This window comes from Nesoenas mayeri, assembly GCF_963082525.1.
Source record: "Nesoenas mayeri genome assembly, chromosome: 5".
Lineage (NCBI taxonomy): Eukaryota > Metazoa > Chordata > Aves > Columbiformes > Columbidae > Nesoenas > Nesoenas mayeri.
Genome location: NC_137548.1, coordinates 5,445,343 through 5,473,055, shown reverse-complemented (window position 1 = coordinate 5,473,055; position 27,713 = coordinate 5,445,343). Strand labels below are relative to the sequence as shown.

General features: G+C 39.8%; 1 protein-coding gene across 1 annotated transcript in view; it reads right to left on the bottom strand.

Moving 5' to 3' along the window:
* The window catches only part of KIAA0586, a gene marked incomplete at its 3' end in the record, with an annotated part of 79,161 nt that overhangs the window by 37,039 nt on the left and 14,409 nt on the right, over positions 1 to 27,713 (bottom strand). The window contains exons 13-27 of the mRNA XM_080344591.1: positions 26,689 to 26,761; positions 26,117 to 26,368; positions 25,524 to 25,698; positions 20,132 to 20,320; positions 17,923 to 18,110; positions 16,581 to 16,688; positions 15,514 to 15,594; positions 8,835 to 9,031; positions 7,824 to 7,942; positions 7,126 to 7,310; positions 4,539 to 4,698; positions 3,727 to 3,973; positions 2,652 to 2,899; positions 2,085 to 2,161; positions 118 to 252 (exon numbers count right to left, since the gene is read on the bottom strand). Of these exons, the coding sequence (XP_080200717.1) occupies positions 118 to 252; positions 2,085 to 2,161; positions 2,652 to 2,899; positions 3,727 to 3,973; positions 4,539 to 4,698; positions 7,126 to 7,310; positions 7,824 to 7,942; positions 8,835 to 9,031; positions 15,514 to 15,594; positions 16,581 to 16,688; positions 17,923 to 18,110; positions 20,132 to 20,320; positions 25,524 to 25,698; positions 26,117 to 26,368; positions 26,689 to 26,761 (2,434 nt within the window). The remainder of the gene's footprint in view (positions 1 to 117; positions 253 to 2,084; positions 2,162 to 2,651; positions 2,900 to 3,726; positions 3,974 to 4,538; positions 4,699 to 7,125; positions 7,311 to 7,823; positions 7,943 to 8,834; positions 9,032 to 15,513; positions 15,595 to 16,580; positions 16,689 to 17,922; positions 18,111 to 20,131; positions 20,321 to 25,523; positions 25,699 to 26,116; positions 26,369 to 26,688; positions 26,762 to 27,713) is intronic.

The window sequence follows — 27,713 nt, the reverse complement described above, 5'->3', positions numbered from 1 at the left end:
TGAAGTGTATGAACCTGTTCTACAGCCAACAGGAAGGATAAACTTGGAACTATTTTATCTAGTTTTGAGTAAAAAAGTACAAAACCACTGTTTTGGAAGGAAAAGGACAGTATTTACCTCCGAATGGTGCATTCGTTCTTGTGCAGTAACAGGTGCTTGATTTAATTTGGCTAAAAGAGCCAGGACAGGATCTCTGTGACAGCCTTTGTCCAGTCTTCTTACCACTTGCCCTTCACTGGGAGGATCATAATCCTAAAATAAAGAAGCAAAATCCATATAATACGTGATCCAAGACTCTTTTTTTGTAGTAACTTGAATCAGTCTTAATTAGTTCACAATTAAGCATTTTTCTTTTATAAAGGAACTTGTTACAGTTCCCACATTAAGAATTTGAGTCATAAAAATGTCGGCATTTAAAAATAAGCAACCTGATGCACCGTTTTCTCATTTTACCCACAGACACGCATTGTCTTTATCTGATATATAAGACTGCAATACATAAAGAACAACGTCCTTTAGGCCTTCAAAGCTCACTGAAACAGACAAACCCTCACACACACTGCTTGCTAGCAACAATCTGGCTGCAGAGCTGCTCTCACCAGCAAGGATTTTGCTTCCTCAGCCAGAGAAACTTATTTGAGGATGGAGGATTATTGGAAGGAGTTACGATCCAGCTGACAGAGGGAAGAACATCTTTGCAAGCAAGCTTTCTAACCTGATGAAGAGAACTTTAACTTAGGGTCACCTGATAATGGAGTCTTGAGCCCAGAGTTTAAGAGGGGGCATCCAAAGGGATGTTTTACAATCCTGATCAAGAGGAAGGGCAATCTCCTCAAGGGCTTATAGACTTACGTGACAAAGTCTGGACAATGGACAAAAAGATCTGAGAGTTCATGGCACACTCTTGCAACTATGACATAAATGAAATCATGGAGAGCTGGTGAGGGGTCTGGAGCACAAGTGTGATGGGAGCAGCTGAGGGACCTGGGGGGTTCAGCTGGAGAACAGGAGCTGAGGGGAGACCTTCTGATCTCTGAACTGCCTGAAAGGAGGTTGGAGCATGAAGGGTGTTGGTCTCCTCTCCTGAGTAGAAAGTGATAGCATGAGAGGAAATGGCCTCAGGTTGCACCAGGGGAGGTTTAGATGGGATATTAGGAAAAATTTCTTCACCAAAAGGGTTATCGAGCATCAGAACAGGCTGCCCAGGAAAGTGGTGGAGTCACCATGCCTGGAGGTGTCTGAAAGGCACGTAGATGTGGTGCTTAGGGACATGGTTTAATGGTGAAGTTGGCAGTGTTAGGGTACAGTTGTACTTGATCATCTTGAGGGTCTTTTCCAACCTAAACAATTCTATGATTCTGTCTTCCAGAGGAGCAGTCTACGAAGTTTTTAGAAATCTCTCTGGAGTTCCCTTCCAACAAATACTATTACAATTTCACTATCAATTTGCTTATGCTTTCATAATGAAAACGGTTTGGTTGAAGCATAGTATTACTCTACCCAATACTATCATTTCTATGACAGTTATGTCCTACTGAGAGGCATTACACAAAGTCAGAGAGAGAAAGTTCAGGCATTTGAGGAAAAGTGTTAAAAGAGAAAGGGAATGGAGAATACCTTGACTTGGGAGGCTTCCAGGACAGTGGACTGAAATAGATGTCAGATAAGAAGCTATACTGAAGTTTTAAGCAGCTTTAACTAACTCCTGCCTCAGCTAACCTACTTTAATAATTTAAGCACAGAAGCAATTAAAAGATGGTTCAAAGCCGAAACAGTTCAGAGCACAATAATGTTCTATTCTGCTTTAAACACAATAAAGAGATGAAAATGTGTATCAGCTATCTCTCACCTACAGAAGTATACAAACCATTCAACTTTAAAATATATATATATTAGTTTGTATCATGTGGGTTTTTTTTTTCCTTTGGAGCACTGAAATTTGAACATTCTTTGCAAATGTACAGTTTAAAGGCATAGATTTAAACAGTTTATAAGTGAAATTGCTTAAAGCACATCCAATTTGTAAAGATGGTCAAGGTAGAATACCACACTAACTCTGTTTTCCTTGTGAAACATTTCCTTACCATTTCATTGGCATCTCGTAAAGTACTTGTTAAGCTCTCAGCAAGGTTTGGAAGAGACAGTCCTCCTTCTGCTAATGCTGTAAAATATAAGTTACAAATACTAAAAACCATGCAAGTTATACGAAAGCAAGCCAAGGTCACATTCTTTAATAATTGCAACACAGTGCTTTAGTAAAGTTGGAAATCCCTACTACAGGATGTGTATTATGAAGACATATTTTCAGCTTCCAATAAAATCACTCTTATACTTTGCTTTCAATAAAAACTTAGCACTTAGTACCACATGTACTTGTGCAAGACAGTTCCAAATATTTCCCAAGTTGATCTTATGACAAAAGGGCAGATTTTATCTCTTCTTATTAGTCAGCAGAAGCATTTTGTTCAGAGACAAGCAAAAGAGCAATGAGGTCTCTTAAATCCAAAACCACGAACTGAAAGTTAAAGATGAAAGTTTGCAGTTTTATCAGAAAAATGTATGAAATGCAACTTCAGCAGACTGGAAGAGAACTTTATAAAGGATTTGGATTAACTCTTTTCTAATTTCCACAGATTTGTCTAGTGAGTTACCTCTTGCAGCCAGCTTCTGTCCATAGCTGAAGAGCACCTCCCCTTCTGAGATGGGTCTGTCTGCGGTTTCTGTTTCTGTCTCAGTGAGGGTGAGGCTGCTTTCCTGCGTGGACTGCTCAGAACTAACTGTGGGTGCAGGTGATGGAAGCTGCAGATCGCAAGGAAGCGATTCGACCGGCCTTGCTGGCGGCTGCCGACATGGTAATACCAAGGCCTCTGGTTCCTCATCATTCGCCACTGACATCTCACTGTAATGTAAGAATATGCATTATTAATACACTAAAAAGCACTGAACAACATAAAGTTTTAAATAAATACTGAAAAGTCATTAATTTGCAAGTATTTTTTCAGATGAAAGAGCGCAGCATTCTACAGAATAGTCCAAGCATCAATATGGTTAAATAACATTATTAGTGAATTTCTGGTTATAACCAAAAATTACCACATGTATTCCCGCTGAGGTAATACAAAAAATAAAATGCTGAGAATACAGTATTCCATTGTCGCTACATTTATTAATGGTAGTTATAACAATATCAGTTCACAATGTCTAAAACTACCTGAAAGGAGGTTGTAGCATGGAGGGTGTTGGTCTCTGCTCCCAGATAACAAGTGGTAGGACAATAGGCAATGGCCTCAAGTTGTGCCAGGGAGGTTTAGATTGGATATGAGGAAAAGATTCTTCATGGAAAGGGCTGTCAGGCATTGGAACAGGCTGCCCAGGGCAGTGGTGGAGTCACCATCCCTGGAGGTGTTTAGATGAGGTTCTTAGGGACATGGTTTAGTGCTAGGGTTAGGTTATGGTTGGACTTGATCCTGAGGGTCTCTTCCAACTGAAATGATTCTAATGTTCAAAAGGACAATGAATAAGGACCAACAAAATCTGAGAAAGGTCCTGATTTCACATTTTTCTCCAAAATATAAGTCAAGCAATTAAAAAAAAGAATCCTGGCTTATCTCAATGCCTCCGATATACACATTAATAATTTCTCTACTGACTTTTTGAGGATATATGTAGAAATAATATATTCATTTTTGTAAGAAATGAGAAAACGGTGCAGCCTGTTCAACTCACACAGCCTTGGGAGGGAATGGATCTTCAGCTAAAGGACTGGGCTTCTCTTCTTCCAGAGGAAGTTCTGCATCATCCCATGGGTTTGGAGGCTTTGGACTCTCCATTTTTGCAGCTTCGGAGACCCACTGTGAGGCAGGAGGGCTTGGTGTGGCTGTCCTAGGAGGCGTATTGACAGGGGTAACCACAGGTGTGCCAACACGACCAGCTGGAATCTCAGCTCCTGCGTACATGAAGCCAAATTTCAGATCAGAAAGTAAAGGAGGAATTAAATCCCAGACAAAGAGTTAGTCAGTTCCACTGAGCCCTTGTAGTGTTTGTGACACCTTCTGATCGTCATGGAGACAAGGCTAGATTAAGACTAGTTTCTTTTAAGTAGTGTTGGCAGCTGAAGGAGCTAAAATAAAACCTCAATTATTATACTTACTTCCTTTAATAAAGGAGACTGCTCTGCATTTTAAAAACTAAGCTCCTTTACTTGAAGAGTGTAAATTTGGCTTAATTCATGTTAGAAATACAGGAAGAAGCAAAAGAGTTATTTTCCTGATATGAAAAAGTGTGGAGGGGTTGGGAGGGGTGGAAATCACACAGACCATAAAAATGTGCATTAAATTTGAAAACAGAACCATTACCAAATAGATGTTTGCTTTTTACATGCATTAGCCCATAATTTTTGTACTACATGAATTCCCACTTGAATTATAGCCTCAAGAATATTTCTCCTGAGAGGTAACATGTCTTTGAAGAAAAAAAATTAAAGACAGTAGATGAAAGCATATTTGCTACTTCTAAACTTCAAGTACTGTTTTCACTACCTGTTTCTTTAATTTTTTCATGTTCACGAACATCCTCACTGATTTCTGTAAGAGACAGAGAAGACTCTGGAGTTTTGACCGGAGGCAATTCTTTTTCTGAAGGTGGTGTTTGTGGTGGTGTGGCCTGGGGTGTTGGCAATGGAGTAGGTACAAGAGACTCCTGAGGGGAAAAAAATAAATCATAACCATGGTTATTATCTCAATGCAAAATTCTTATCTTCTAAGTATCCCCAGAGTTAGACGAGGAAGAGAGAAAAAGGCAGGTTATCACAGAACAGGAACACTTGTTGCTTAGATACGCGCTGCATGGATCTAACTCTTCCATCTAAATATAAAGCTGCATCAAGCTAAATAGTACACCTGGACAAAATAAAATACATTTTAAACCAGTAAATTATCACATACTAATATTAATAAAGTATTTGATACATTGTTAAGCAAGAAAATATTTTGTGACATGGACAAAATTGAGTCAGTGTGATAATTTTAAGGTAAGAGGATCAGCTAAAGAGAAGATTACAAACAAAGCAATAGCCAAGGCAGTAAAGCACTAAAATAAGCACAAACATAGTTGAGATGCTCCTTAAAAAAATGACAGTGATGCAGATAAGTCTGACAAGCAAGTATGATGGATGTCGTTCAGCCTGCTACAGAGGATTATGACAGACCTTTCCAGGCTTTTTCCAGCCCTGTTCTCTGGCATTTAATAAAGAAAACAAGAGAATGGGGCTAAAGGAAGGATTCCAGGCTAGTTTTTGATGAATAAATCCTCAGACTGATCATATTTTATTAAAAACACTTATGAGAAGTGGAACACGCTAACACATTTGGCAGTTCACACACAACTGTGTGACGCTGTGAACACCAAAGAACTCGGTAACTGAGCCGCTGAAGTTCTAGTCAGGAAACGTTACTGTAAGAAGGGGTAGATCAACAATGCACAAACTACACATTCAGGAACTTCTGCTATCAGTAGAAATAGAAAAAGAGAAGAAAATTATGAACGTACAAGTTATCCAAAGGATGACTTTTGGCCATGAATGTGGAAAGCCTTCAAAACAAAATAATTAGTGACCTGAGATTCCAATAAATGCAGGAGAGCATCACTACTACAGCACAAGGCACTGAGGAAACCCCATCTTGCAGACTACTTTATTATTAAATATGTGTATTAGCATATTAATATTACCCATGGCCAAGACAAATTCAAACTGGATAAAGTAAGAGTGCTGCCCATCAGCAGGAGTTGAAAAACGGTATGCGTGCAGACAATTGCTTTATATGGCCTAATCAAAGTCCAAATGGGACAAAAATAATCTCCAAAAGCATGCAAATGAGTATATATAGTAAGAAGAAAACCACTATTTCAGCCTAAGGACATTTCACTTTAAGCCGGTACAGAAACACAGAGGCTTAAAAGGGCCGTTGACCAATGCAGAATGGTTATTAGAAGAGGTTTATATGTATCAGAAGATCAAGCTCCAAAGAACAGCGCTCTTTAACATTACACCCTCCTTGGTCTAGGTTGGACATGAGGAAAAGGTTCTTCACACAGAGGGTGCTGGACACTGGAACAGGCTCCTCAGGGAGGTGTCACGGCCCCAAGCCTGACAGTGTTCAAGAAGAGACTGGGCAATGTCCTCAGACACACGGTGTGACCTGTGGGGTTGTCCTGTGCAGGGACAGGAGTTGGAACCGATGATCCATATGGGTCCCTTCCAGCTCAGGACATTCTGTGATAATCTGCAGGGGAGGGGGGAACAGCTCTTTCGGTGCAGGATCGCTGTATTTAAGCCTGCAGCAGTGAGATGATTCCTTTCAACTACAGAACAATCTGTTGGTCACTTACAGCAGGCACTAGCTGGTATTTCAGTCCATATGCACCGTAGCAGAATAGAATAATCAATCAACAAACCTGTGCATATTTAGATTTCTAAGCGCAGCCATTTCCACAGTCATCCCAAAGACATTACACCACACCGGACTGTAGCACAGCTAAGCTGTTATCCAAAGAGCCAAATGCCATTTGATTATCAAAGGGAACAGAGAAAATTATCCTGTCTCACAGGAAGCTCTACTAATCATTTAAGCATTTACTGAAAACTACTGAACTCCAAACTTAGAAATAATTAATACTCATTTTTACAGATATTAAAGAATGGCTGCAAGCCCATACGATGAAAAATAATATCATTGTCAAACAGAGCGACATATTTCATTCTTGTGACTTCGTAAGAAAGTAGTGTAGCTATTTTTTGCTGAAAATACCACAAGCTATCTTTTGACAACATTAAATTACTTACCAAGTCTTTCCTTTAGAAATCAGTTTCATGCTCAGACTTAAAGTAAATAAATAAATATAGCATGTTGCATGCAGCACAAAAGGAGTTCTTTTTTTTATGAAATAGATTTAATCTTTTTGCTTGGTGGGGTATAATAAGGAATAATTGAAAAATGCAAATCATGCACATTCAGTTCTCTGGTCTTTTTCTGTCATCTTTGTCTTGGACATGGTTAAACCATCATGCCTCAAAGACATGATCCCCTAAAACGGCAGTAAGAAAACTTAAATAAAATGGACTCTTACCACCTGAACTGTTGTACTTGGAAGAACATTTGTGGCAGGAACTGCTTTCTGAGCCTGCTTGTTACCCAGCATGGTCGCAATTGTCTCACTGAGAGCTTCATTTACGAAATGACTTATCATTTCTGAGTCCACAGGGACACCAGCGTTGATAAAGAGTTGAAATCCTCCACCACCTGCAACTTCAACTGGAAACGGAGAAACACAAAGCGCACATCCAGGTTTCACTTCTTAAAATGCGTGTACTGTACCACAGGCACTCATTTTTATCCTTTATGAACTTTTCAACATTGCTTTGCAAAAAGTGATATTTTTAATTTTACAGATAAATCAATGCATTTGTTTCCCATTCTTATATAAGGGACATAATTTTTGACATATCCACTAACAAAAGAAAGGCAAACAAACATTTGGGCTTCGCAAAATGTCATGGAGAACCACAATCTGATTTAGATTGCCAATAACAGAAGTTGATTTGCACAGTGGTGTATTTTATGTGTTCTCTTCCTTTTTTTATGTAGTTTATTTCAATGGCCTTATAATGCTTCCTCTGTCTCAAATTAAAGCATGCACTTCTGCATAATATAGTTTCACTGGTTGAGCATTACTGACTCTTCGGCTCAGGCAACGGCTACATAGCCTGTTAAAATTAGCCAAAACCTGAGATAATCCATCTGCTGAGAAAAATAACTCCTACTTACCAATGTCAGAGGTTACAGTCTCATTGTCTTCACTCTCTGAGGTGCTAACACTGGGCACTGTTTCTTTCTGAGCTGGATACATCCCACTGATAATTTTTGCCATTATTTCTTGCTCCACCCTGGCAGAATAAAACCTGTTTCATTATCAGCAAACACCAAGACACCTAAAACTATACAAAAGAGTTCTTGACATAAAACACAAGGCAGCTCAAAGGAAAAAGGAGAAGGGAAGGAAGTGGAGATGGAGAGGAGAAGGGGAAAGGGACCTGGGGGTCCTGGGGGACAGCAGGATGACCGTGAGCCAGCACTGTGCCCTTGTGGCCAGGAAGGGCAATGGTACCTGGGGTGGATTAGAAGAGAGGTAGTTAATAGGTTGAGAGAGGTTCTCCTGCTCCTCTACTCTGCCCTGGTGAGACCACATCTGGAATATGTGGTCTGGGCCCCTCAGTATCAAGCCCTTCAGTTCCAGAAGGACAGGGAACTGCTGGAGAGAGTTCAGCGCAGGGCAACAAAGATGATTAAGGGAGTGGAGCATCTCCCTTATGAGGAAAGGCTGAGGGAGCTGGGGTTCTTGAGCTTGGAGGAGACTGAGGGGTGACCTCATTAATGTTTACAGATATATAAAGGGTGAGCGTCACGAAGATGGAGCCAGGCTTTTCTCAGTGACAACCAATGATAGGACAAGGGGTAATGGATTCAAACTGGAACACAAAAGGTTCCACTTAAATTTGAGAAGAAACTTCTTCTCAGTGAGGGTGCCAGAGCCTGGCCCAGGCTGCCCAGGGAGGTTGTGGAGTCTCCTTCTCTGGAGGCATTCAAGACCTGCCTGGACACCTTCCTGTGTAACATCATTTGGATGTTCCTGCTCTGGGAGGGGAATTGCACTGGATGATCTTTAGAGGTCCTTCCAATCCCTGACATTCTGTGATTCTGTGAAAGGGAAGGTATTCTTATGGAGTCATTCCTTTTTCCATCTATATTCTCTTGCTGCTTTGATATACTGCAACTCACCAGTTTATCAACCTGTTTTCTATAGTTTCTCTCCTTTGAATCAGTTCATCCAAAATATCAGAAGACTGCTGAGGAGTAGAAGCCACTGGAGGAAATAAAGGACCGTTGTATTTTGGTGAGGCAACTTTGAGCTCTCCATTAAGCTCCAGAAGAGGCTCAAAGAATTCTGGAATTTCATCCCTCTCCTCTTCTTGATCCTAATAAATAAGTAGTAAATTAAGTTATGGTGCATTTCTGGAAGGCAACATCATTGAGGGAACTGTCAGATTTTTTTTCTTTAAGAAATATTTGTAGATGTGTCATAGCACACAAACCACATTTTCCATTCTTAGTACGTTGTAGTTAATTGATACAATTTTAAACTTAGCAAATCATAAATCTGTAGAGGTAGAAAGCTATAGAAACTGCTAAGTAAAACATGATTTGGCTCATATTTCCTGCCTGTGCTGCACAGGGCAGGGAGCCAATGGTCATGTTAATACTCAAGAAATTTACTTGTGGCTTAGTCAGGTTTCTTTAATATATACTCCAGAAATGCTTCTCCCTTAAACAAAAATGTTTTGGAAACTTTCTACAGTTACTTTTTAGGTTAGATTGTTTGGGTTGGGTTGGTTTTTTTGTTTGGTTTTGAAAATAAACTTTTACTTTAAGGTCTCCTGTCTGAAAAGATACATTCCCAAAAGTTAACGAGTGTCTAGTAAGCCAAAACTAATGAAGTTGCCAGTGCTAAAGACTAGATATTAACTGTTTACACATATGTTACATGTATATTTACACTTTCACTAACTTCAGCAGCGGAAAGTTAAAAGTTATTCCTGGATAATCAATTTACAAGATCCCCATAGACACTTTGAATTTAACCTTAATGTGCTATTTCTAAAAGTTACGGAGGTTACTCAGTGTGGGTTATAACATCTGACTGTTTCCAAAGATGCCATCCTCCTTTTTCCCCCCAGCATATACACAGCATTGAGTCGCCAACACATCATATTGCAATGTAACACTTCAGAAATGTCTCCTGATGGATGAGAACCTGCATCCTTCAATCATAATGTTAAAAACAAATGTCTCTAATGGTAATACGACTCTCTAAGAAGAAAATTTGGCATGCTAGAAAGAGGTGAAGAGCTGAGCCCTAAATTACCAGTGAAAAGCATGTGGTGTTGCATAAAAGAACTTGCAGTAAATCTGCATTTACTAAGATTAATTGCCAAAACCGTGAAAGGAGAAAAAAGTCTTTTCACTTATATAAATGAAACTTAATTTTAACCCACAAAATAAAAATCCCACTATATATTTGCTATTAATAAAAGAAGAAATCACTAAAACCAGAAAGAACAAAAGGGAAAAAAAAAGACAGTAACATTTTCCTGTCTCCTTTCCCAACCCAGCATTAATATTTCTCTCCTACTTTAATATACCTTAAAACTGCAAAGTCAAATAGGTCCATGATGGGTATTACAACAAAGAGCTAGAGGGGAGCAGGATCCTTCTGAATCTTTCAAGAGAAATAATTCTTCAAAGAAAAGCTATAACTTGCAAAGCAAGCAAACCAGAATATGTGTATTATTTGGGTGACAAACAGAGATCCCCAAACCATTCTGGGCATAGGAATAAGACAGTAAAGTTAAACTTGAAATAGCACTGGATGCTTTACAGGCTGATAAGAGGTTCATTCTGTTCGGATGTACGTATTCATAACCATAATTCATTCTGACAGCAAATGTAAAGATGTCTTTGTCCAGTGTTTCATTATGCATTTTCTTCTGACTGCTTTACTCCATAAATTTTCTTTGATGTTACCTATTTAATATAATCTTTTTTGAAAGTATGCAAAATACAAACATCTGGATTAAATAACCAAGGACATACAATAAATCTTACACATATTTAGTAATCTGACAAACTGTTGCAGTTCTCCTGCATTCCTAAACTATATGCAAAAATATTTTATATTTAATAGTGCCCAAAATGAAAAGAAAATTATTTTCATTTTGGGGTGATATATTATCTTTGCTGAAGTAAAAAAATAAAATAATAGTCAGTATTTGATTATACAGACTGAACTTGCACGTGTATCACTTTGTAGACCAATCCTGAATAATCTGCACTCAGTTCTGCATTTTACCTCCCTGGGGACTGTTGAAAATATCTATCATGACTCCAAATCAAATTATGGCATAAATTAGAAAGTCTTTCGGATATGATTGGAATATTAATCATTGTACTTTATTATGAAGTATCAAGCTGAAATTCTATTTCCCAAATTACATTAATATAATTAAAAGAATGTTTGAAATGATTAGGTGGTATAGATTTTGTTCCATTCTTACCAAACATGTATATGCAGTCTTTTATTAAAGCCATCCAAAACTTAGTCGTGGATTTCTTGAAAGATTTGTAAAGCAAAGGTCAGGCCAGATTGCAGGTGCCACCTGTGAGCGTTTGTCTGATGAGTTATACATGTATAAAAATCATCGCCCAAAAGAGCAACCAGGGATGAGGAAAACACATTTACTCTGATCTCCGGTTACCTGAGCAAGCTTCTGCCCTTGAATAAGGCAGGTCCATGCAAGGACTGGCCCTACAAAACCTCCTGTGTTCAGAAAGGCTGAATCTACTATTTTTCTGAGCACGGGGCTTCCAGGGGATTGCACGTCCAGGTGCCAGAGCTGAGGACGGCAAAGATCCAGGGCCAGCTACTGGGTAGACTGAGCGTCTAATGCTGCATACTGGAGGAATCCATACTGTGAGTCTTTGTATATCATGTGTACACACAAGGCTCTTCAGCTCTGAGAAAAGGAAGGTGAGGGGAGACCTTCTTGCTCTCTACAACTACCTGCAAGGAGTTTGGAGCATGGAGGGTGTTGCTTTCTTCTTCCAAGTAGCAAGTGATAGGACAAGAGGAAACGGCCTCAAGTTGCACCAGGGGAAGTTTAGATGGGACATCAAGAAGCGTGTATTCACAGAAAGGTTGTCAGGCATGGGAACAGGCTGCCCAGGGCAATGGTGGAGTCACCATCCCTGGAGGGGTTTAAAAGGCATTTAGACGAGGTTCTTAGGAACATGGTTTAGTGCTAGAGTTAGGTTATGGCTGGACTCAATGATCCTGAGGCTCTCTTCCACCTGATTAAGGGAGTGGAGCATCTCCCTTATGAGGAAAGGCTGCGGAGCTGGGGCTCTTTAGCTTGGAGAAGAGGAGACTGAGGGGTCACCTCATTAATGTTTACAAATATGTAAAGGGTGAGTGTCAGGAGGATGGAGCCAGGCTCTTCTGGGTGACAACCAATGATAGGACAAGGGGTAATGGGTTCAAACTGGAACACAAAAGGTTCTACTTAAATTTGAGAAGAAACTTCTTCTCAGTAAGGGTGCCAGAGGAGGTTGTGGAGTCTTCTACTCTGGAGACATTCAAAACCCTCCTGGGCACCTTCCTGTGTAACCTCATCTGGGTGTTCCTGCTCCGGCAGGGGGACTAGACTGGATGATCTTTCAAGGTCCCTTCCAATCCCTGACATTCTGTGATTCTGTGATGCTACAATATATACATACATATACACAAGCACACATGTATCCCAGACCTCCATCCTGAACTGTCGGAGCGGGGAAGAGGAGCAGCACGTTGGTGCTGCCACCCCGTGTATGTTCCAAATGGACACAATTCTTCAAGATGAGAACAATCAACCACAGGAATAATCTCCCCAGGGAAGTAGTGATTCCACAATGTCAGACGCTTTTAACATTCAGCTGGGCAGGGTGTTGGGCCATCTTGTCTAGACCGTGCTTGTGCCAAGAAACGTTGGACCAGATGAGCCTTGTGATCTCTTAAATATGTATCTTCTAGTAGAAAAGGTAAAACAAATAGAAGGAAAAGGAAATGCCTGGGACAGGACCCTGAGGCCTTTTTGTAATATCCACCAGGGAAGAGAAAAAGTGAAGAAAGAAGTAAAAAGAGGGACATTTCACACAAATACTTATCCTCTTCAGTTCTAACAGAATTAAGTTTTCATAATAAGAGGGGCAAGGGGGGAAGACAATAATAACCTATTTTTCTGTATAGCATTTTATGCATATTTTTTCATTAATCTGAAGCTTCTTCTATAACAATAACTTCGCTTTCTTTTGATGTCTTAAACACCCCTGCCACTCCAGAGGTTGATTTTATGCTTCCACATTGTGTTTGCCTTGCACATTCTTAAGAACATTGTCTGTGTGGTCACAGGCCAAACATATGCTTCACTTGGAACATTTTTTGGTATTGTGGTTAAAATATGCCTCATTGCCAAAAATAAAAGATAAAAGCAATGCAGGAGAAAAATGACAAAAGAAAAGATGAATAACTATTATTCACATCTAAAAAAATGTAACACTGCAGCATTTTTTGTTAGTTCATAAACCGATTTGTTAAGTAGCTTTCCTATTTATTTTTATAAAATACCTCTTTTTTGTGCAAACAGAAGAAACTTGTCGAAATAGTTTTAACTCCTCACCTCCAATAACATAAGTTAATTTTGAAACTAAAAATGAATAAAGCATTTCCCCACTTTTGATAGGTAAAGCACCCTTTTAGGACTGTTTTAACTCACTAACAATGTTAAATTATTAATTCATTTTAAGAATTAATCTACCATACTGACCCATAGGTCATAGAATATTTGATGTACACTCTAATCCGTGGATCAGGAGTACATAGAACAGGTGAAAATTATACATTTTGGGGTAGGTTTTGATATGTGCACAGCAAGTCTATCTCACTGGGAAGAAGCTTGAGGAAAAAGCACTTCAAGAGAAATACCAGCCGGCAACAGCACTTTCAAGCTCCTGGTATTTACTGAGCCCTAAATGCGGCAGGAGGTGGGAGCTGCCGTGTTGTAGAGGCAAGATACTGCACAAAGCCAGGGGGGCAGCATCTCGCTTCCTTCAGAGGCAGCTTTTCCCACCTACCACTGAGTTTCTGCATCTGCTCTTCATCTGGAGCAGTGCAATGCAGCCTGGATCACCAACCCGGAGCATTTGTCAGCCCCAGCTCTTACTGACAAGAAGTCACCAAAGGACCAGTCCTGTTTAACATCTTTATTGACGATTTAGATGAGGGAATGGAGACCATCATCAGCAAATTTGCTGATGACATCAAGTTGGGAGGGAGTGTCAACCTGCTGGAAGGCAGGAGGGCTCTGCAGAGGGATCTGGATAGACTGGAAAAATGGGCTGATTCCAATGGGATGAAGTTCAATAAGGCCAAGTGCCAGGTGCTGCACTTTGGTCACAACAACCCCCTGCAGCACTACAGGCTGGGCGCAGAGTGGCTGGAGAGCAGTCAGGCAGAAAGGGACCTGGGGGTACTGACTGACAGGAAGCTCAACATGAGCCATCAGTGTGCCCAGGTGGCCAAGAAGGCCAATGGGATCCTGTCCTGTATCCAAATCAGCGTGGTCAGCAGGACAAGGGCAGTGATCCTTCTCCTGTGCTCTGCATTGGGGAGGCCACACCTGCAGTACTATGTTCAGTTCTGGGCCCCTCAGTTCAGGAAAGAGATTGAAGTGCTGGAGCGGGTCCAGAGAAGAGCAACAAGACTGGTGAAGGGACTTGAACATAAGACCTATGGGGAGAGGCTGAGGGAGCTGGGCTTGTTTAGTCTGGAGAAGAGGAGGCTTAGAGGTGAGCTCAGCACTCTCTAGAACTACCTGAAGGGAAGTTATAGCCAGGTGGGGATTGGTCTCTTCTCCCAGGCAGTCAGCAATAGGACAAGGGGCCATGGGCTTCAACTCTGCCAGGGGAAATTTAGGCTGGATATTAGAAAGAAATTCTTTACCAAGAGAGTGGTCAGGCATTGGAACGGCTGCCCAGGGAGGTGGTGGACTTGCCGTCCCTGGAGGTTTTTAAAGTGAGGTTGGACATGGACATGGCACTTAGTGCCATGATCTAGTAAACAGACTAGAGTTGGACCAAGAGTTGGACTCGATGATCTCTGAGGTATTTTCCAACCCAGTCGATTCTGTGATTCTGTGATTCTGTGTGACTTGCTACCTAAAAACATTAAACTATAAAAGAATATCTCCAGTAAACCCATGTTATCATAATCCAGAAACAATGTTGTTAAAGGTGTACGGACACGCTAACGAGACATGCAGCAAAACAAAATCTTGTCAAATCTTAACGGGATCCATGAGATGAATAGCACCTGTTGTACATATATACTCGCATACATGTACATGATATTTTGCTACAGCATTTTAGAACCTCAAAGGCATATGCAAATTGTTCTATACCAAAATTATCTCAAAGAGAACCCTCAGAAAATACTTTCACATTTTAAAATACAGGTCACCTTACTTAAAATCTGTAAGATCATCTTATATATGCACTACATTTAGAGATTGAAATTGTGAGATGTGTTATAATCACTGTTGATTTTAGAAAACTACTTTTACTTCTAGTGGATTCTGACATATCGAAATAAAAGGTAATTTTAGATTTTTATTGTAATTCTTCAAAGGTCCTTTACTTGGTAACACACAGTAATTTCTAATGTTGTAAATAGTTTAGCTTTGCTCATACTGTGTATTTTTAAAGTTGCTAGTAAAATAATTTTCTACATTGTGCCTTCAGTTTTGACAGAATAATATAAAACAAATATAAAAACATTTAAAAGGAAAGGACACCTCGGCAATGCAATTACCTGCATGACATCAGTAACATCGATGAAATTAGTTCCTGGTAACTTTGTGTCTTCCTCCTCACTATGTATATCTTCTGGAGCCTTATAAAGACATATTGAAATTGTTAGATATTTCATATTGGGGGGGGGGAAATGCATTAGCAGAAAAACTTCATGACAAGAATGCAATTAAATCACCAGTCGCTGTCAATAGCCTGAATCCAGAAAAAATGCTTATCCACCTTAAATGTTAGGAGGAATTTTTTGCATAGCATGAAGTGAGATTAGCAGAACGTTTTCTTGTATGCTGAGAATTCAAACCTGCTGTTACCATATCTAGTGGAATATCTCAACATCAAAAGTTCTACAGTAACACCTGTAACTCTTATTAAAAAAAGAAACAGCAAAACAAAATGCTGTAAAACATGGCACGCAAGAGTCTAGCAGTGTCTTAAGCAATTTATTTATGTGGGATTTCTACAGTGTTATTTAACATAATTTTAAAATAACATTCACTATTTTAGTCCACTATCTTTGTGTTATTCAGTGAATACCTTGACCACAGGACTGTGGAGGACCTACATCCCAAAGTCAGAACAGCAGGTAAAACACCCAGGGAAAAACAGAACAATAACTAAAACAGTACAATAACTAAAGGAAAACAATCACTGGACCATTGCACGGTGCTTTCACACCGTCCAGTCTGTGCACATAAATGCCACCAACTGCTCAAGTACAGCCAAGGAGAAGATGAAGGATGAAGAACATCCTCCGTCTTCACACCACAATGCTGAATTCAGTATGAGTAAGCCAGACATTGACCAATAAAGGATTAACAACTCTTAGCAGGATAAAGAAACACTGGGGTTTTTAGGGTTTTGCCAGGATGATTATTTAATGTTGGAAGAAAAGCATCTTGCCGCAATTTTCCATTTTCATAAACAAACGCCTCACATTATAAATTCTTCAGAATAATTGCTCCATTTTTCCGGGAACTGTCTAATTTCTCTAACTAAAACAAGATAATGAGATAACATTTTTTCTTTTTTAACAAATTTGAATTCACAGACATTTAAACCAATCAATACCTGTATTACAGCACTGACAGGAGGAAGAGCAGGTTCGGACCCTGGGGGAACATGGTTTACACTGACACTGTCACTTGAAACACTGTCAATATCTACGTTTGGTAACACCTAGGACAGAAAAAAGCATTCATTTGAAAATCTATGTATTACCTCAGCTATCACTGAACCTTTTAGATTCTTTCTTCTACTTGCTACTGAGGCACTAAACTTGTGCCCTTTTTTCTCACACCATTATCTGATTGTAACTTGCTTCTGAAAAACAAAATATTGTCATGTGCAAAAACTAACCCCAGAAATATTCACCTCTTTTCTTGTAACTCTGTATTTCTCTTGCTCTCTAATTTTCTGATGCTTGGCCTTGCATGTGAAAAAGGTGACTATACTCATAACTATTCATACAGCAAATGTGTGTTTGACTTGCAATTCATTTACACTATGTGGCCTAAAGCCACCGTGCAGGCTGGTTATTGGTTTCATTTTGTGTTACCTCTAGTAGGGTCAAATAAAGGGATAATTGTATTACAATATAGCTTGTAATAAAGGTATGTCCATTACAGTATCAAAAAGCTTTGTTTTCTTTTTTTTGTTTTTGTTTTTGCTTTTAAGAACAAAGATTTAAATGCTTGCTTAATTCTTTGGGGGGAAAAATTTTAAAATCACCTTAAACATTTAAGAACTGGGTGAAATAACAACAAAATGCATGTGGGTGGAAAATAGTGATACAGCAAGGGAACAAGCCACATATTAAACCTCTGTTTAACTTGGAGTTCCATGAATTATTTGTATCTGAAAGGTGTGTGGAGAGAGTCTGTATATTCTTAACAATTTGAATCCAAAATAATGAACATGTAAGAAATATCAACTTCCTTGACAACAGATTCATGTAAAATAAAAAAAACCCAACCCACTAGGTAAGGACACTTATGGTTGATTAATCAAGAGTAACATTCTTGGGTTGACTGTTATGCTTGAAACAGGAATCTTAAAGGCTAAAGTATTTACCCAAGGAAACTGACATTTATTTAAATACTTTCTTTTTTTATTCAAAGTTTGTTCTTGCTCAAAAATCTCATTTAAAAATAAAATGTGACATAGAACCGTTCTACAAACACCCTGTGTAGGTGACTTACAGAAGAAATAGTTTTCTATTTGGTTAAATAAAGGCAGTTGCTGGAATACAAATAAAAATACTTGCATAGTGTGACAACATTTTGGCCCCTCCAGTCTATATGTTTCTAATGCTTTACTGAAAACCATCTACTGCTGTCTAAGTTACTGAGGGAGGAGACTGTCTTTAGCATTTATGGAAAACAAACAAATAATCATCACTCTTGACACCTACCTGTACAGACAGTTGAGGTGGATCCTTTTTCTCCGATCTCATCTCTATTACAGCTATGTTTGGTTTTTTGGTCTCATCTGGTGGTTTCGGTGGCACTCGAGGAAGGGTGGTGGTGACCGTCACAGGGTGTGGTTTACCTACAACTACTCCAGCGGGCTGCACTGGGGTGTCGCTAATTCGGGTTTGACCTTAGGAGAGTTTAAAAATAAAGATTTATATAAATCTCCAAAGTCAGTGGATTAATCAACTAATGAAAATTAAAATCTGGGTGTCTGTGTTTCACATGAGACAGACTGAACAATTACGGACCAATTAAAAAATCCCTTATTAATTATAGTGCTTCACCAGGTGAATTTAAGGCTATACCAGCAGAAACTGTTAACACTGCCATTTTTTGGAATGATTAACTTTTCTTTACTACAGTGACACCTACTGCTAAAAACCAGAATAACTACAATGTGTTTGCCGTTCAAAAATTACATACTATGCTTCTTCCCATAATATACTTGTCTCCCATAATATACTCCTGCAAAAGCTGGTAGCCTGTGGCTTGGACAAGTGCACTCTACGCTGGGTTAAGAATTGGCTGGAGGGCCAGGCCCAGAGAGTGCTGGTGAATGGGGCTGCATCTAGCTGGCGGCCAGTCACTAGTGGTGTTCCCCAGGGGTCAGTGTTGGGTCCAGTCCTGTTTAACATCTTTATTGACGATTTAGATAAGGGGATTGAGACCATCATCAGCAAATTTGCTGATGACACCAAGTTGGGAGGGAGTGTCAACCTGCTGGAAGGCAGGAGGGCTCTGCAGAGGGATCTGGAAAGACTGGAAAAGTGGGCTGATTCCAATGGGATGAAGTTCAATAAGGCCAAGTGCCGGGTGCTGCACTTCGGTCACAACAACCCCCTGCAGCGCTACAGGCTGGGCGCAGAGTGGCTGGAGAGCAGTCAGGCAGAAAGGGACCTGGGGGCACTAATTGACAGGAAGCTCAACATGAGCCAACAGTGTGCCCAAGTGGCCAAGAAGGCCAATGGGATCCTGTCCTGTATCAAAAATAGCGTGGTCAGCAGGACAAGGGAGGTGATCCTTCCCCTGTACTCTGCATTGGGGAGGCCACACCTGGAGTACTGTGTTCAGTTCTGGGCCCCTCAGTTCAGGAAAGACATTGAGGTGCTGGAGCGGGTCCAGAGAAGAGCAACAAGACTGGAGAAGGGACTTGAGCACAAGCCCTATGGGGAGAGGCTGAGGGAGCTGGGCTTGTTTAGCCTGGAGAAGAGGAGGCTCAGAGGTGACCTCATCACTCTCTATAACTATCTGAAGGGAAGTTATAGCCAGGTGGGGATTGGTCTCTTCTCCCAGGCAGTCAGCAATAGGACAAGGGGGCATGGGCTTAAACTCTGCCAGGGGAAATTTAGACTGGATATTAGGAAGAAATTCTTTACAGAGAGAGTGGTCAGGCATTGGAACGGCTGCCCAGGGAGGTGGTAGACTCGCCGTTCCTGGAGGTTTTTAAAGTGAGGTTGGACATGGCACTTAGTGCCATGATCTAGTAAACAGACTAGAGTTGGACCAAGGGTTGGACTCGATGATCTCTGAGGTCTTTTCCAACCCAGTCGATTCTGTGATTCTGTGATTCCTCCACCTCACGTTTTCTGAAACATATTCAAAATACTATTACCCTCAGTATAGCATCCCATAAATTTTCGAGACATCTTTTTTTTAATAATTATCTTCTTTAAATGCCAATGTAATATTAACCATTCCCAAAACTGGGCCTATATAAAGGTTCTATCGGAGGTCAAAAAATACAGAAGCCACACAAACAAATTTAGTGTGTTTGGCACAATCCTACTGAAATCGCAGGGCTGAAATCACCATAAATGTTGGATCCAAGGGCCAGTGATTTGGTTTTGCTTACACAGATATCAAACTTAGAGCCAGAACAAGAAACCTAGAAATGTAAAGTGTACCAAAGAAGGTATGTACGGCTAAATGAATAATCGTTCTGTCAAGATGTCGCCAGACATCCAGCATGAAGAATGAGGAGAACCAGCCCATTTTAAACTGTTCTCCCAGGTAGATTTCCCATGAGAAGGGCAGCTGCAAATCTCCTGGCCCAGAGCAAATCACTGACTTAAGAAAATGTAAGTTGTATTTCCATGAGTAGCAGTAATTAACCTTCGCACACCCCTTCTACAAGTTAGTTGCTCCTACCGAGTGGAACAGCCATAGGAATGAGGTGACCTTCAAGCGGGCCGTGGATCGCAGGTACATCTTGGCTTGGACTAAAGAGATACTGATTTTCTTGGGTAAGTGCATATAAAGGATGCTGTTTCTTGGGGCTGGTGACAACCTTCTGCATGTGAGAACAGGTCTGTGTTCTTGCTGACTTCACCTTTGTACCTGAAACAAGAGCAGATAAACCACATGTCATCAACACACGCACAGAATAATAATATAATACAATACAATACAACACATATAATCATTATTCTGCCACTAGTTTAAGCCCTTCAACTGAAATGATTATAAATTTTTGCTGTGGGACAAAGGGAGCAAGGGAGGGATATAGGAAGAGTGGAGCCTAAAAGTGCTAAGTTAGATGTCTCAGGATTGACAGCAACAAAGGAATTACAATTACAATTTTTGAACATTTGAATCTAGCAAATAAAGGCAGAGAAACATGAAGAATGGGACACAAGGATGGTAGTAAGTTGAAATAAAGTATGTGATTTAGCAGGTAAGAAGAAATCCATGATTTAGGTTTGAAATACAGAATTAGAAGAGCCTGCAAGTCTGGCATAAAAAAGAGAGAATATACAACGTAGTTGAAATGATCTCTTGTTCATCTGATTAACTACCTCAATTTTATAAACATGCAGTTTGTCTCCAGCCACAAGACTGATAGGTACTCAAAGAAACAGGTATAATCTACAAATTCCTGATTTAACAACTCACCGCTACTGGAAAATAAAGCCTTAACAAATACCCTTAAGTCTTGACTTCCAGCATTGAAGAAGCACCAATTTTTTAGTACCATTTTGACCATGTACTGTTAAATAGCCAACCAGAATTAATTTGTATGTAACAATGCCTGAGCATATAGTACAGGAGAATGCTTCTTGCAGTGTTACACTTCTCGCTACACAGTCACGCAAGGTCTTATTCAATCTATATCCTTTGCAAACAACAGATATTATTAGGGAAATTATTAACTTTAATCTAAATGGATAAGAACATCCTTCAAAAAGGAGTCAACAATTGTGAATCAAACAGAAGTGCTTCTACTGCTACTTTAGGAAAACGAACCTGGAAAGAATCACATTGGTAACCAACTCCATATCTTCACTATAGCTGAAAAATGCCATCTTATTCCTCTGTTGTTTCTAATCATCACCCTTCCTGTATCACTGGCCAGTTAACACATGGCAACAAGCGCTTTTTAGCTCTGTTCACATTTAATAGCTTTCTCATTAACTGAAGAATAAAAATTATTATAACATTTAGGGATAATAAAGATTGATAATGTGACTTGCAACACATGCAGACAAGCAAGTAAAACAATTCACTCAAGAAGTGGCGTTTTTGTACACACAACTTATGGCTTATAAGCCTAGAAACAAAACCGACAAGTCATAACTCTTAAATGAAAAAACACAGGTCAGAAAGAAGCGTCTCTGAAAAAGACTTTAAGGCCACGTTGGATAAGCAACGAGATGAGAAATCGCAACACAATGGTGTGGTCAAAGGGATAAATGTAACCTCCAGATGTCTCAACAGGATGCCAGTGAGGTGGAGCATGAGAAGATGTCCATATATGATAACACTGCATTCCGTATGAATTCTCTACCTCTGTAAATACTAAAATTGGTGGGACATTAAAACGCCTTATTCATTTTTTAAAGGAAAATCACATGGAAACTGAAGTAGCTGTAAACTAGAGCCAAAACCTCACTATAAATCAGATAGAAAATTTGAAGTGCTCCATTTAGTTTTCAACCATAAGGTATCTTGTCATGGGAAGAAGGAATTAAGGGCAGGATTTCTAATGTCTTTAAATGACGAGCACGTGCCTTTCTGCAAAGCATACGTTAGCCAGAAAAGTTGTTCTTTAGTCAAAGACAAATAACTGGACTCTGTAACATAAATAGATACAGTTTAGTGGCTTGTGATTTAGCAGAGGTCGTAGCACATGATCTAAGAGTCTCCCCTGGCCTTGAACTTTTGAGTAAAAGCAGAAATTGGCAACATATCTGTAATACCGCCAACTTGTAAAAACAAGGTTCTCACAGTAAGAATGATTAAGTACTGTATACACACAGCACCTCATTTTAATTGCTTTCAACTTTTCATTTCCCCCTGAAAAGTTTATTTGCACTCGGCAGAAACTAGACACTTAATTAAACTTAGCTTTAAAAACCTAGTGTTTTACATGTATTTATCAGTTCAAGCTATGCAAGAAAATAACTCCAACTTTTTTTAGAAATGTTCTCTTACTCATAAAAGTATTATTTGGATTTTTTTTCCCTAACTTCCCATAAGAAACCAAGCATTAGTCACTGCACTTTATTTGCAAAGAAAACGGCCGAGTTATAAAATTATTGAAAAGAGACTCTCCAGATGGCCATCTCAGTCTTAAATAAACATCCTTATTCTAACACTAATTTAAAACAAGCTCAGTGGATTGCTCTAACAAAACAGAGTCATTTAATAAGTCTGGATTTTTCCAGCCAAACAAACCCAAGGCCAAGGACTCCCAATAATTTTTAGGCCTTTATCACCTGGTACATCAAGGCCAGCAAGGGAACCTGTGGGTGCCGATTCGCGAAGGAAAAACCAACCATGCCTAATGTGAGCAAGTTTTCTTTCTTTCTTTTCTTAAGAACCTGGTGCTTTAAAGTGCTCGTTCAACTTCATTTTATTTACACTCCTACCACAGGAGTGCAGATCTGTTTCTAATTTTATTACTTATACTTTCCTGCCATAACGGCACCTTTCAGAATAGCAGCCCTCAAAAACGTTCAACTATTTTGTTTTCATGAGACCCATGTGAAACACAGAATATTACCTTTGGGTTTTATTGGCATGATATAGGAAAGCACAAAAATTAAGCAGCTTGACCAACTGTCTTATATGAAGAGTCAAAGACAAGTAATGCCAGTATCAAACAAAGGCTGACCTCAGTCTAAAGCCATTAAAATTAGAAAACCTGGAAACACAACACATATTAATTGAAGTGTTATTCTTCTAAGCAACACGCAAAAAATTCTGTATTCTTCCTTTCTTCCCTTAGATAAGAATACAAGGGGGTGTCTTTATTTGCTGTAGAGATAGAGACACAAACATAACTTTCTGTAATTGCAGTTTGATGTGAAATAAAGCAATGAAATTTATGGTGGCATTACCATTGCAAACACATACGTTGCTGTACCGCTGTGGTACGACTTAAAGACTTGGAAAAGAATCACTGTGGGTAAAGGCAACCCAGAGTTCATCCTGTTTGTAAGCAAATAGCTTTTAAACTCTATTTGTCACATGCAGGAGTTCTGCACGATCAAATGCAGCACAGATCCAGTACACGGATTTCTCTTTCATTTCTATTCATCTCCAACAGAAAACAAGCCAAAGCACAGGAGCAGCTTATTACAACTGCACAAAACCTCTGCCTTTACATTTCACTGGCACTACAGAATTAAACACGTTATCAGTAGAAAAACAGTAGTATCAAATGACCAAACAACTTAATTACAATGAGATTGGGGTGGGGGGCACTTTTCCTGCCAGTTCACAAGGTATTGTTTCTAGAATGATTAGATTGGCCTCCCTGGAAAGGTTGCGACCTTCTATAAAGGACAAGAGCCCAATAAATATGGAAAAAAAATGTCATTTAGGACTCAGCAAAAGCAGAACTGCTGATGAAGTATTTTTAAGGAAGTGTCTGTTCTCAATCCAAATCTTAGAAGTCAATGTATCTTGTTACTGCTACAGTAAGTGCTTACTAGCACAAAGCTTATGTAAAAAAATCTGTACAGAATAAACTAAATTACAGGTGTGCAGCAGAGTCAACAGTCCGAAAGAGATGATCATGCTGGTCTTTCAAATGAGTATACCGGTGTTTTTCACAAGGGAAAAAAAGAAGCATTTCAAGAGAGGTAAAATAAAATACACAAGCAACAAGACTAGTAGGTTTCATATACCAAGTTCTCACCTTTTAAAAATAAATTAAGGCTGGGCACAAAGTGGCTGAAGAGCAGTCAGGCAGAAAGGGACCTGGGGGTACTAACTGACAGGAAGCTCAACATGAGCCAACAGTGTGCCCAGGTGGCCAAGAAGGCCAATGGGATCCTGTCCTGTATCCAAACCAGCGTGGGCAGCAGGACAACCAAGATGATTAAGGGAGTGGAGCACCTCCCTTATGAGGAAAGGCTGAGGGAGCTGGGGCTCTTTAGTTTGGAGAAGAGGAGACTGAGGGGTGACCTTATTAATGTTTATAAATATATAAAGGGTGAGTGCCATGAGGATGGAGCCAGGCTCTTCTCGTTGGCAAACAATGATAGGACAAGGGGCAATGGGATCAAGCTGGAACACAAGAGGTTCCACTTAAATTTGAGAAAAAACTTCTTCTCAGTAAGGGTGACAGAGCACTGGAACAGGCTGCCCAGGGGGGTTGTGGAGTCTCCTTCTCTGGAGACATTCAAGACCCACCTGGACATGTTCCTGTGCAACCTCACCTAGGCGTTCCTGCTCCAGCAGGGGGATTGGACTAGATGATCTTTTGAGGTCCCTTCCAATCCCAAACATACTGTGATACTGTGATACTGTGATACTGTGATACAAGGGCAGTGATCCTTCCCCTGTGCTCTGCATTGGGGAGGCCACACCTGGAGTACTGTGCTCAGTTCTGGGCCCCTCAGTTCAGGAAAGAGATTGAAGGGCTGAGCGGGTCCAGAGAAGAGCAACAAGACTGGGGAAGGGACTTGAGCACAAGACCTATGGGGAGAGGCTGAGGGAGCTGGGCTTGTTTAGTCTGGAGAAGAGGAGGCTTAGAGGTGAGCTCAGCACTCTCTAGAACTACCTGAAGGGAAGTTCTAGCCAGGTGGGAATTGGTCTCTTCTCCCAGGCAGTCAGCAATAGGACAAGGGGGTATGGGCTTCAACTCTGCCAGGGGAAATTTAGGCTGGATATTAAAAAGCAATTCTTTGCAGAGAGAGTGGTCAGGCATTGGAACGGCTGCCCAGGGAGGTGCTGGACTCATCATCCCTGGAGGTTTTTAAACTGAGGTTGGACATGGCACTTAGTGCCATGATATAGTCAAGGGACTGGAGTTGGACCAAGGGTTGGACTCGATGATCTCTGAGGTCTTTTCCAACCCAGTCGATTCTGTGATTCTGTGACAACCTAAAATAAGTGAGATACACATCAAGCAAATCTGAAAACCTAGTGTTACTTTTTAGTTTTGGAAAGAGCATCTTTTAACCCTATTGTATATGCTTAAGCTTTAAGCTGAAGAGCAGCTGAATTACAATTCAATAGTTTCATTTATACATGGAATTTCTAGTAGAAAAATTGGGAAGGAACACCTCGTTCATATCAAACAATTACTTACCTCTAACACACTCTATCACCTTGGGTCTTTGAAGTTTAGATTTGGGAGAGGGAGAGCTGAATCTCAGATATGGTGCTTTTTTAAGCGTGCTGCGGTGGCCCTGGTAAATCGGTTTCCCGTAAACTCGGCACAGGTAGTCTTCATTTTGTACCACTGCACTTCCATTCACAGGTCCCTGACACACACATAAAAAAAGTAGTTTACCATTCTATGAAAATTTGAACACATCAGTAGTGTTGCAAAAGTCTAGAGGAAAAAAGTAAGTTCTGCAACAAACAGTATATGTTGCAAGCACCCTTGAAAACTTACGTATACAGAATACATACAAGCAGCTTACCAGCAGCTGAATAAAATAACAGGTGCTGGGTAAAATAAATTCATAACATGACAACGAATTCCACACTATACACACTTAGCCGAGGCTTCTACAGCACATGGAAACAAGGACAATTCAGACAACCGAAATTCACAGGACAGGGCTATCGCTCCCATTTAAAATTATCACAGTCATACATACAATTTTTCACAGGAATACTGCAATCTAAAGCATAACAGTCACCACCAGAAAAGAAACCAACTACTTAGGAACTCACATCTGCCCCTTTTTCTTTCCTTTCAGAAGAAAAGTAAGTTTTAAGCCTCTGTTTGCCTGTGTTATCCGCTGCTTGCTTCTGCAATGGCTTCGCTGCAGATAAAGGCTTCTTTGTCGAGCATCCTTGGATTTTTTGAGGTTTCGCTTTAATTTCTTTATTGGTCTTCACAGCCTTGATGTTTTGGGCTCTCTCAATCCATGGGAACTTTTGATTGGTTTTTACTTGATCCAAATCATTTCTTGCCATTTCAGCCTAAGGATAAAACATAAACGTAGTAAAAGGAGATTTTATCTTCAAGGCTATGAGAAAGGTCTGTGGCTAACTTTGAAGTTCTAAGAAATGGCCTGGTTTTCATGTTAGCCAGTAACTGCGACCAGTGATTTTCATTAAGCAATTAAAGTTTTAAAATAGAGTTAAATATTTTATTATAGGATACTATATGTTAGTAATAATAAGCAGCTTTCTCATGTTTTCAAGTTGTGAGTGAATTGTGTTTAACTATTGATGCGAAAGAACTATGTAAGGTGGAAAAATATAATGCAAAAAGCTGAACTCATTATTTCCAGCCGTACCTGGATTTCTACGCTGATTGCCTTAATCCACTCATCCACAGTCTTTCTGATACGAATCTCTTCCAATACATCTCTGAAATAGAAGAAAGAACTATTTTAGGTCAGTGCTTCTTAAATTGTACAGATGTGCTCCTGGGAAAGTAGTGACCTATGAACACTATAAAAAGAGAAACACAGAACACAGAGATAGTAAGATTATGAATGTTTACAGTCTCCAAAAGGTACTAATCATACTCTGTTCAAGTTTCTCAAACCTAAATCTGCTCTTATACATGATGCCACCTGCAAACACCACCTCACCCAATGGTATATACTAGCTTTATTTCAAACATCTGTGAATTAGTGGCAGCCAGGTGTCGGTTGATATTTTGATGGAAAACTGAAAAAACAAGGCAACAAAAACATTCCAACTCAAAACCAAAAAGCAGATGACAAAATTACTACTTCCTCTAAAAGATAATCATAGCAGATATCATGCCTGCAAAACATCTTTACAAGAAGAGAATAGTTACCTTCCTCAGGAAAACACAAGATTAAGGAGCATTTTTATAGGAGAACTTCCATTATGATTCAAGCAGGAATAATGAACATCACTAAGTAAAAGTTCAAAAGCCAAAGATCTGCTGTAGGGTGACTAACTCTGTAACATTTACAGGTTAATGAAACATCTTCTGTTCAGACTTATGAAATGACTGTTTAATTTTCCTTTTAATGCAAGTTTGTCTATAAAAAGCTAAATGCCTCCTTGCCATGACAGCAGAGCAGTTTGTCCAGACGATTCAGCCTCAGAATTTAGATTTAAGTTCTCCAGCATAGATCATACCAAGAAGTTTCAGGTACTTGTCAAAAAATTCACATCAGGAGGGTGAAAAAACATTCGAAGTTCAAGACAATTGCCTCATGACTGCTAAGAAGAGTCAATAAATACTTCTGCAGGGAGCTGTACTGATTCTTCAATGATTGGAATTGAAAAAAACACAGAATCACACAGAATCGACTGGGTTGGAAAAGACCTCAGAGATCAT